The 11,167-nt window shown below is 43.9% G+C and overlaps 1 protein-coding gene across 4 annotated transcripts in view; it reads right to left on the reverse strand.

The window, feature by feature from the left end:
- The window catches only part of FOXP1 (forkhead box P1), a 606,527-nt gene that overhangs the window by 18,619 nt on the left and 576,741 nt on the right, over window positions 1–11,167 (reverse strand). For all 4 annotated transcript variants that reach the window (XM_007447659.1, XM_007447657.1, XM_007447660.1 and 1 more), the window contains one exon: window positions 9,959–10,042. In XM_007447659.1, coding sequence (XP_007447721.1) covers window positions 9,959–10,042 — 84 coding nt within the window. The remainder of the gene's footprint in view (window positions 1–9,958; window positions 10,043–11,167) is intronic.

Here is an 11,167-nt window from a genome sequence, read left to right on the forward strand (position 1 = left end):
GCATCTGCAATGCAGCAGGAATTATACAGGGGAGGCCTGGCTAGTTTTACGCCTCGCAGTAGATTTTTATCATCAGCTGAAATAGGAGGCGAGTTCCCATGTAAAAGCCATTCCCTTTATTTACTTATTAAAATTTCTAGCATCCTGTCCTGTGATTCTTTTTTTCTAATTTATTTTTTTTATTGTAGTTGATTTACACAATGTTGTGTTAGTTTCAGGTGTACAGCAAAGTGATTCAGACACACACACACACACACACACACACACACACACACACACACACAAAACCTATCTCTCTCTCCCTCTCTCTCTCTCTCTCTCTCTCTCTCTCTATATATATATACCCATATATTCCTTTTCAGATTGTTCCCCCCATGTAGGTTATTAAATAATATCTCTTACGATGTTCTCCTTTCCTATTGTTGCTGAGACAGGTTTTTTTCCAAAGACAGACAGTTAAACAAGCGTTTACAGACACAAAAGGGGTTACCTAGCCTGGTGAGTTTGCGAAATTCTGGGTCAGGACGTTTCTTTAAGCACGACTTGGCACCCCTACTATGCCTTGTAAACCTCGAAGGGAGAGAGGGAGTCCTTGTAGCCCCACGAACGCTGATGTTTCAGGAAACACCAGTTGGGATACACTGGTATCAACCTGAGCTCTTAGACAGAACTTTCTGGAATGTGCTAGTACAAGCGAGAAACTGTTCTTACTGAATTTTAATAAAAAGGAAAGTTGTACTAAAATAGCCACATATAGCCACTGGCTACACCACACTGGGACAGGCTAACTCAACTCCAGGATGAAACTTCACGGATGGGAACTACTGCTGAGAGGTTTGGCCTGTGACTCGTATTACAAAGAGTGGCACCGGATCCAGTAAACATCCATTTAGTTCCATTAGTTGGCAGAGACTAATCTTTGAAAGCTTTCTCTGTCACCTTCATTAAACTCTATCCAATATAGGGCTGGAATCATTTGTTTAAAAAAGAATATGGCATAGGAGAGATCTGGAACCGTAAAACATTTTAATTTTCTTCCTTCCAGTTTCAAATGCGTAGTAACAAAATGGAATAATCCAATGCTTCAAGTCCGGATGCACACACTAGTTATTTGCAGGAGCACAGAGGAAAATGAACGAGCCCTGTTTCGGTCCTTCCTTCCTTCTTTCTTTCTTTCTTTCTTTCTTTCTTTCTTTCTTTCTTTCTATCTGTTTCGCCTGCACCTTGAAGTGCTTCTCTGATTAATAACTGGAAACATGAGCCTGCCCCCCTTTGCAAAAGCTCGTTGCTACTGAAATACTAAGTCTGGCTACACTCAAGAACTTGGTTGTTTTCGACAGAGTTCTTACAGTTTACCCAGAACTGCCCTCTGAGGAACTTGGAGCTGCCCCCAATCCAAGAAAGTTTGGCAAAGTAGCCTTACTTGGTATCACTATCTCAAACCAGATTGTGAATCACTTAACAAATTAAGTCTGGTTCACCACTGCAACAGTCCTAAGTCCAAGACGTTATTTGTGGAAAGTATTAAAAACGAGATTCCTCTGAGATCATAATCAAAGATTAAAAGAGAGTTCTAATTTGTTGGGAAGACTCAACCTTACTCATACCCTAGTAATGAGAAATATCAAATATCGTTGAGAAAGTATTAATGGAAAAACATAAACATGGCACTGGAAACTGAACGCTGGGTTGCAAGCTTTTGGTTGGGCTTTTCTTTTTTTCCCCCTCCCTTGAAATGCTGACTCAGCCAACACCAGGCCGCCGCCGCCGCCGCCGCCGCCGCCCCCCCCGAGATCCTTCGACTACTCTACAATGCCACTTTACTCACATACCAAGGTTCTGTATGTTTGGGGGCCTTTTTTTTTTTTTTTTTTTTTTTAGTGCTGGAAACTTGACTTCGTGACACACATTTGCAAACTAAGTGCTCACGGTCTAGCGTAGCAGCCCCGGGATGGAGCAGATCTGGGAAGGCTGGGGCTGACCTCCTCTTTGCCTTGGGCCTTCATCACTGACCGAGTACAGGAACAGCGTGTCTAAGCATCAGCCCCAGCAACGGGTCAAGGAAATCAGCGCACGGAAGGCTAATGCTCATCAATATACAGCTTTTAAAATTCAGATGCTCTTAGGCTTCAGAGTATCCAAACGCTCGGGAAAGTCATGGGTACCATTTGTAAAAACCACGCTGTGAACCCCCTGCCACCACCTGGTCTCGCTGAAGTCTCATACCATCACGAATACTTGAGATGTTGTTACTCACGTTTCACAGATAAGCAAACACAGGCTCACGGGAGATTAAATAACGTGCCCATATTCACAACCTGGACTCAAAATCACATACACACTGGTGATTCTAGGCCCTCTGTGTAATAGTCTCCTTACGCCCAGGTAACGGGAACCATAAACAGTATCCGGGTTCATTTTTCTGCATGCTCATTTCTGGAAGGGACCTGGGCATTAGCTTTTATCCCTGCTTATAACTGACATTCAGTAAATCTTCCCCAGCAAACATATGGCAATGGGAACTGAAACGACAAAAGAAGGAACAGAACAGACAGCTGCTGCCCTCGAAGGGCTTACCGGTAGTCAAATGCAGACACTGATCAAAGGAAAACAGGCAGAGCGACCGTAAAACAATTCCGAGAACTAACTCTGCTTCTGGGCTCTTCGGTTGAAGAACAGTACCCTCAACACCACGGCGTTCTTTAAAAGGTAACGAAAATTATAAATACAGCGTCCTCGGGGAATATGCACGCTCCTTTCCAGTTCTGTGAGGAAGATCACCAGATCCACTGGGTTCTAGTTAATTGCCCAAACCCCAAACTCCTGGAAACATTCAGCAAGTGCAGGCCCATCTCTTGGGAGCTCACCTACAAGAACAGACAAGCCCCACGATACGGGTACAAAGTCATAAAACATGAAAAGAATGTCATTCATGCAGCCTTAATACTTGGACTGTTTCTACTGAAAAAGCAACAGTCGGGAAGAAAATCCCTCCCGTTTAGCACGATCCACGAAGAAAGAGATGCAGCTGAATTTTCTGGAGGCTCTGAAACACAGGTACCAAGTGGAAATCAACACCAAGCCAGAAGAGAGCAGAGAGGGTTTTTTTTTTCTTTTTTTTTTTCTTTTCTTTTTTTTTTTTTTACCAGGCTTGACAAATGACACCGTGATTCACACCCACTGCTGGGCTGTCTCTAATAAGCCACAGAGGAAGTAGCCAATCTCGGCTAATTACCAGATAAAAATGTATTGTAAGGACGCTAATTAGGAGACGCAGATGGAGGTGATCTAATGATTAAATGCTGCGTTCGACTGACCCCACCATCAACGTGCAGTGGTGCAAGATGTCACTGGAATATTTTGTAGAAACAGTAATTTTACTTCGAGGAGGGGAGGCAGTAATATTTGTAATGATGGCTATGAGGTAAACTAATTAAAAGACAGTTCCTAGAGGAAGAGGGTGGCTGAGAGCAGCTGTGGCCATTCCAGAACCAAGTGCCAAGTCTCCACAGAGGAACTGCAGTCAAGTGGAAAATTTCTGCCTGACCTCTGCCCCTGCTATTAATTTGCAGGAAAACTAATGACACATATACATATTCCCATAGAATTGTTCTAATTGCTAATTTGCCAAAGGAGCCCGGATTCCAAATTAAACACGACTGTAGCCTGCGAGGGAAGAAAGAACAAAAAGCGGTAAACTCCAAACACAGGGCGCTTCGACTCGCCAAATCATCTGAAGGCTGAACCAACAAGTTAATGAAATGTCAACCTTGTCAACGGCGATCGAAGTTTCTTAACTTTTCAACTCCGGCTGGATGATCACATGCTGGTCTCGAGGAGAAACCATCTTTGGGGAGGAAGGTCACGAGGGAGTGATAAGATGCAGCAGGGGGAAGGTTTCAAGATAGGCTCTGCTTTCAAACCAGACCTGCTCTTTTCATTAAGGTCTCTCTCTGCAAAAACTGGGCCCCCTACGCCCCCCCAGCACACACACACACAAATTAATTACAGACTTAGAACAGCAGAGCAAACCGGGAACGGTGAGGGGTGTGCGGCAATCTTGCAAGATTCACCCGAACTGTAAACTATTAAAACTTAATAATGTAATCGTCAATTAGAAATGAAAGCACGTGTGCTTCGTGTTTCTGACTGTAGCTCAGGTTGGAAGAGAGAATTTTTTTCTTCCGGGGCCTGGAACAGGAAGGGATGGGGACTCTGGGAGGGTTTCTCTTCCTATTTTTCAGATTGTGTTCATTTTCTATTTAAAAAGAAGTTGCTATGTTTAGAAAAGTTAGTAACTCTGATATTTTCTACGTGGCAAGTTTCCATCATGTGATGATTTGGGCAAAGATAATCTCTTTGAAACGCCGGCCAAAAGCTTAAATTCTTATGTCACTTAAGATTGCCGTAGGGCTTTATTTAAAAAAATTTTTTTTTTAGTTTCTACGCACTCTCAACCGTCGGCTTTTCTCCCAGGTCAGTACCAGGGGTGACTCTCCTAGAAATCTTACCCATCCAAACAAGTGGAACCAGATCAGCTGCCCGGGACTCTGCCGAGGCCCTTTTCGAAAGATTTATCTTTCATTTTTAAACAGTAACCTCCTCTCTCTCTCTTTTAAAGACGGTGAGTCACTCCCATTTTTTTAAAAATCAACAAACGGCTGAGGTAAACCCCAGACAGAAACAGACTTGTTGTAAGCATTCCCATAAGGACTCATCTGGATTTTTGTTTGTGCTCTTGCCTCGCTTCAGAACAGATGCTGAGAACAAAAGGCCAACCTGAAACCCAGACACGGAGGGACCCAGCCGCTTAGTAGTATGGACTTTGGGGCTCACTCGCTTTTCTGCTGTTGGTTCGACGGGCCTGAGCAGGTGAATCCTAGACACGAATCCCTCGTGTTCAGAGGTGGCCTTTTCTGAGGCTGGAGGGACAGGAAAGATGTTACCAGACCGTGCCAGGGGGTCGGGGGGGGGGGGGCCTTGGGGAGAGCTCTCTCTGCCTGGTGCTGCTACTGCCTTAGATCTGGGCCCTGGCGCAGGGCAGTGACCGAGAAGGTGGTCGTCAGGATGAACCTCAGGGTGGGGGACTTCACGAGAAACAGGATATAAACATCCCGTGTGTGTGTGGTGCTTGCGAATCTCTCTTTATGACGGCATCAAATTATTTCCCCAACTCAACAGCCAGGCTGCAGCCAGCAGCCCACAAAATCAGCCACTTCGTTAAGAGGCCCCCCCTTTTGCGGAGCGGGGGGCATGGAGGGAGGGAACACACGGACGGACACTCTCTCTCTCTCTCTCTCTCTCTCTCTCTCTCTCTATTAGTAGCTAAAAACTATTTCCAAACAGTGTCCTACTTGCTACAGTTGGAGGCAACGAGAATGCGTGCAAAGGAAAATCTAATACTGCCTTTCGCTTCAAATAGCCAAGTTCTTGTGTTTTATAACATTTCCATAAAGGAGATAGTACCTACACTGTAATTACTTGCCCACCAAATCTGAAGGGATGTGGTTTCTCGAACAGCATTGGGAGCTGTTCTCCGGTGGGTAGGAATACCCTTAAAGCAAAGCCTACCTCTTACGTTCTCAGGATTATAGAATACGACTTACGGTATTTTCCTGACCTTATGATAGTGAAAAAGTCTTTTTCAAAAATCCTTAACAACTTAATAAAGTTATTATTACAGACATGCTTCTTGGTGGTGGTGGTTATTATTTTATCCTCTGAGTGAGGCCTCCCTCCAAGGACAAGCAGTCACCCCCAAGCGATCCATTTTGGTGTTTACCTTGAGAACATGAACTGGTACCGACCGAGTTTGGAACAAAAGAGTATCATTCTCATTAGGACACTTTACGATCGCCTGATTTTTCGCTTGTGCTTCTCTGAACACGGAAAAGAGACGGAGCTTTTAAATCACCAACATACAAATACACGAGGGCCATTCTGTACATATGTCAAGCCTGCCTTTGCCCACTGTATGTCCCCCATTGCTAGAATGTACAGCTCTGTTCTGGTAAACTTTTCCAAGCAGGGGCCAGCCTTAATAAAATTAAAAGCTTCTAAGTAAAATTATGACAAACGAAAAGCTTATTTCAGCCGCTGCTGGCCATTCCTTTCTCCCTCCACTCTGACCTTCCTCACACACTTTCCCAGTTCCCTTCCTCAGAGACACACAGACACACGCACCTACTCTTAACCCGAGAAAAGAGTCACGAAACTCGCTTCTTTCCACTTCTTCCTGTTCATCTTTCAGGTTTCACCTTAGATGTCACCTGTCCCAGAAGTCTTTCCTCAACCCCACCGTCTAGGGCAGCGGTCCACACACTCACTCCCCGAGAGCACAGCTCATGCAGGGAGAGCCTGGGAGTGTGTGTCTCTGGTAGTTGGTCCCATGAGACCCCAAACACCTCGATGGCAGGGATGGTTCTGTCTGGTTTAACTACCCTATGTTTTCCTGTCGCACGTCCAATAAATATTCGTGGATGCAATAATTCGATTTTAAATTCAGGAATTCTCTTCACGAGAACAGCGTGCACTGCAGTTTGAGTCCTGGGTATAATTACGAAAGGAAAGGTTTTTATCGGTTTAAAAGATTTTCAAGCAAGCAGGAGGGGATGTTATCGGAGGCACGTCTGGAACAGGACCGTCGTAAACCCCTATTCAGTTCCTCTCCACGCTTTCCAGTGGGAGTCGCGCTCAGACCCACGCCTAAAAACTTGGGATTCTCCCGAGTTGAGCACAGCCTCTGATTAGCCAAATGGGAACGTGAGTTCCACAACAGCATCCAGCGAACACGTCTACGGGCTGCTGTCAGAACAATCCAAGGAGGTTTTGGCAGTGAAATGGGAACTGGTTGGATGACTGGACACAGCAAATGACACTTACCACCCAAATGGCATTTAGTGAAAAGCAACGTTTACAGCAAAGCATTCTATCACTTAGTGACTAAGGATTTTAAAATAAACACAGAGTTCCTTTTTAAACAGAAATGGAAAAGAGGAAAAAAAAGCAAAACACTCCACAAACTTGCTGGCAAGACTCTAACATGAGAGTCCCCAGCTAAGGTTAGATTTGAATCCCAGGGACTGCTTCCTTCAAATCAGAGAGTCTAGAACGATAGGCATCTGAACGTACACTGTGCGTTCTACTATTTCAGGTGGAATAAATCAATTACAGGCAAAAGGGAGTCTTCTGCACCTTAGAACCGATCATCAGCTAACTCTGTATCCCTAAAGTTGAAAGCATCAAGGGTTTGCTCTGTGTCTGTCCACCCCTCCCCTGTTTTTGGGCAAAGAAGTAAAAATGCATGCAAAACACTACACGTCTACCTTTTATAATTAATTTCCCAATGCCTCACCTATACATATTTTAATAATTCCCGATTTATAAGATGGTATCTATAATAAAATTTTCTATTTTCCAGTGAATGAAAAGAAGGCAGGTTCTCTCTGGCAACAGAGTGTCACACAATATCTGCCTGTCAGGCACCAATTTTTACTTCTTACATGTAAGTTAAAGGATAAGGAATTTATAATGCTGCCTGTGAAGGGAACCACTTTTCATACACAAATGTGATCTTTTCTTTTTTTTTTTTTCCCAAAGGGTAATACAACAGTCCATTTACATAAACTAATCCAAACAATCTATGTATTTGACAATGGCAAACCTCACACAGACGGCCTATTGTTGGTTTACATCTTGGAGTTCTTTATATTGGCTTGTAGCACTGCTCTAACTGTCAAAGGTTTGACTTGGACTCCAAATAAATGGTTACAGAAGTGCTGTGCAGCGATATTGGACTTCTTTGCAAAAGAAAACCTGCTGCGTACGAATTCAAAAGCTATTAATTTTTCAGTCAAAAATATTCGTGCCTATTTCTTTTAATAAAGAAATACTGTGCTGAGCTACTAAGAGATAATGTTGACTAGTGGTAGAGAATTTTCAATAGAGCAGTTGAAAATAAATTTAGTAGGAGGTCCCCCTTCGAAGTTGTAATTTTCTAGCATGCAAAACATTTTTAAAAATACTAATCAAGACAAACCTTCCTGCCCTGTGCATTTCCCCCAGGACCGCACTTTCCTGTTTATTGGCTGCCTAACACGGGTCCTCATGGAGATTCCCAAGGGTCCCTTTTGTGGCCTATGGAGGCCTATGTATATGGCGCTCCCTGCCGGCATCCAGCGCCATCGCTCGCTGAGTGCCCCGTGGGGTTTTGCAATTCCTTTTCTGCTTTTATCCCTCCTCCTCCCAAGGAGCCTCATGATCCCAAATGAGTATATTCCTAGAGTGCGGAGTCCAAACATTATTCTAGTTCTCATAGTTAATATCTAACCTCATATCACTGTTTTTAATCCACGGAGGAAGTAGGAGATAATCTCATTCTCTCCCTTGTTGCTAGGTTTAGAGATGCAAACCCTTCAACCTGGGGAAAACCATTTCCCTAACCAACGACAACCATCTGAAGACTTCCAGAGAGTTTCAAGCTCCCTATACCCGCTGAAGAACTCAGTGGAGTCATGCCAGGATCTTACCAATTTGCTTACCTGGGTTCACAGTATTCCCAGGACCCTCCTTAAAAGAAGGGGTTGACAGGAATAGCACCGAGAGCACAGCTGGCTACTGACTCCACGACACTGAATGGCCTCCCCCTGACCCCCTTTCTCTTGGGTAGCCTACACATTGGGTCCTACAGCCGTTCACTGCAAAATACATGGAAACCAAGGGCTCTTCCCTAGTAAAAATGGGTATGCAAAGTGTTTACTGATTTTATGTCCTATATCTCAGTAATGTGTTCTGTTTCAGACATTAATTTTGTCTGCCAACTGCATCTTGGCAGGCTACCATATTTGCTGGGTTAATAGTCTGACTCCGTTTTATTTCTATCACCATAAATCATACATGTATGGGTGTATGTTTGCTTTATTTATAGGAAAAAATCAGTCAAAACAGATAAACCAATACTTTGCCATTACGCCGCATCACTGCATATTGATTAAAATTGCTGGTACTAACTATAGATTGTCAACGCTCAATTAATTTTCACACAGTGACTCCAAGCAAAATCAAATAAAGGCAGTGTACCCTTAAATTTTACAAATCTTAAAAATCAAGAAGCAAAGCACTCTCTCCATTGTGAATAATCAGGTGACGCTACTAGATTTTGAGAACTGTAAGCGTACAAGAAACACAACTGTGAAAGCGATCAATTTGCAACAAGTAATGAGGCCCAAGACAGGATTTGGGGTTCAGCTACCACACTTCCACTTTGATATTAACTGTCTGTGCTTGGTGACACTCTTGAACGTCAAACAGAAGGGAACAAGGCAAGAAGTAAGAGATTGCTAAAAGTGAAATGTAATTTCAGGGTACCATGTTTGGTCTCCTCACTGCGAAGGAGTAATTTTCGCTTCAAACTCTTTAGAAACCGTTAGATGTTCTCCGTAATTATAGCCTCTGACTATTCCGACAGTGTGTTTCCTCTTTCTTTCCTTTCTTGCAGTTAGACTGGACTGGACTATCCCTCACTTCTTTCCTCACACCCACTGCCTCTTGGCTAAACCATGCTGACATGCCTTTTTCCTCTGCTTTCCTGGTCTGGCTGTCTTCTCTCTGTGTTTCCACCATTGAGAAATCAGAAAGATTGCTTGCTGTTCTGTTTTGTTTTGTCCCCTTCTAGTGAGCTCTCGTAATATGTTTTAGCACCTTGGTGTAGCATCAATCATCTGTCCCAAAGAAGAGCCGATGGTGGGGCCTCCTGGCTAACGACTGTGCCTGAATCATCCCATATCTAGCTCCCTAAATGCCCAGCACGCTGCCCTCTTCAGAAAAGGTAATCAGAACCAGATGGAGCTTAAGTCTTTCACTACTCAAAGCTGCCAGACTAGGCGATCCTCCGTCCTTGGGGTAGGGAAGCGGCGAAGAAACACTGTAGGGTTCCCCACGGGTGTCATTGAGTACTTACGGGCTGAGGGGCAGTTTTGGGTTCTGTAGACTTCACGTGCAGGTGGGTCATCATGGCTTGCAGGCGCTCTTTGTCTTTTGCAAGCTGGTAGGGAGAAGACGCTTTGTTATTTCTTTGAATGCAGATGCATTACTCCTTTAACATCCCAAATGATACACATTCCAAATTACACTATGGCCCCCTGGGACACGACAAAATGTGCCTCACTGATTAATCGTTTTGAAATCTATACGACCACTGCCAGACTCCGAGTTACTGGAGGTGTTAGTGTGCGATTTCTCCACACAAGATGCATGAGCCTTTAACTGGGAAGTCCTAGACCTGCCGGCACCAAGGAGTCCCATGGAACACAGACAGCTATGAGACAAAACCGTGAATCACGCTTGTTAACCAACCTGATTCATGAGGAAGCCAAAGGAAAGTAAGCTAGGGAGCTAAAAACTCGTAAATTCATCCGTTGCGGTTGTGGAGAAGCTCCTAGACACAGAGATACACTTACGCAAAATTAACTCCATCTTTCTTCACAGGTGGGCACAGGTGAAGACAGTACTGGCCAGCAACTTTGGCAAGGCAGGCAGAGAGCCCCCATTTTCAAGTGAATGCAGAAAAAGCTTACTCATTCCACGGACTCAGTATGTGAGTACCTACTATGTGCTAGTCTCATCGTACCAAAACTTCAAGTCTCCTCACTCTATCAAACGTTATCTTCCGAAGGCACATGAGTTCCTAATTGGATGTATGCAGTAGGCACTCAGATACTACTTATTACATGCTGCCTTCTTTATGCTTGCCTTGGACTCTTTCATACACAGTGGTATCTTGGATAGTTCAAGATCGTTGAGCATAGGGGACATATGATAATTATGTCTGTAAAAGAAGTGGGAAATGTATTCCCCAAAGGTACAGATATAGTTAAGAGCACAGCTGTGGAATTTTGGGGAAATGTAGAAGCGACTGATATGAGAGAGAGAGAGAGAAAGAGAGAGAGAGGGAGGGAGGGAGGGAGAGGAGGAAGAGGGAGAGATAGAAAAAAAATCTTAATTCAGTACTTTTATAGACTATTTGTCCAAAATAATGCCTTAAAATTGGAGAGAGATGCATTCCATCAATGTCGCATAATTAACATTATATCTTTTAAATAACAATTTTTTAAGCCTAAAATTATCTGCGCCCCCCCCCCCCCGCCCCCAACCACACTAAATACCAAAA

This window comes from Lipotes vexillifer, unplaced genomic scaffold (assembly GCF_000442215.2).
Source record: "Lipotes vexillifer unplaced genomic scaffold, Lipotes_vexillifer_v1.1 scaffold1008, whole genome shotgun sequence".
Taxonomy (NCBI): Eukaryota; Metazoa; Chordata; class Mammalia; order Artiodactyla; family Lipotidae; genus Lipotes; species Lipotes vexillifer.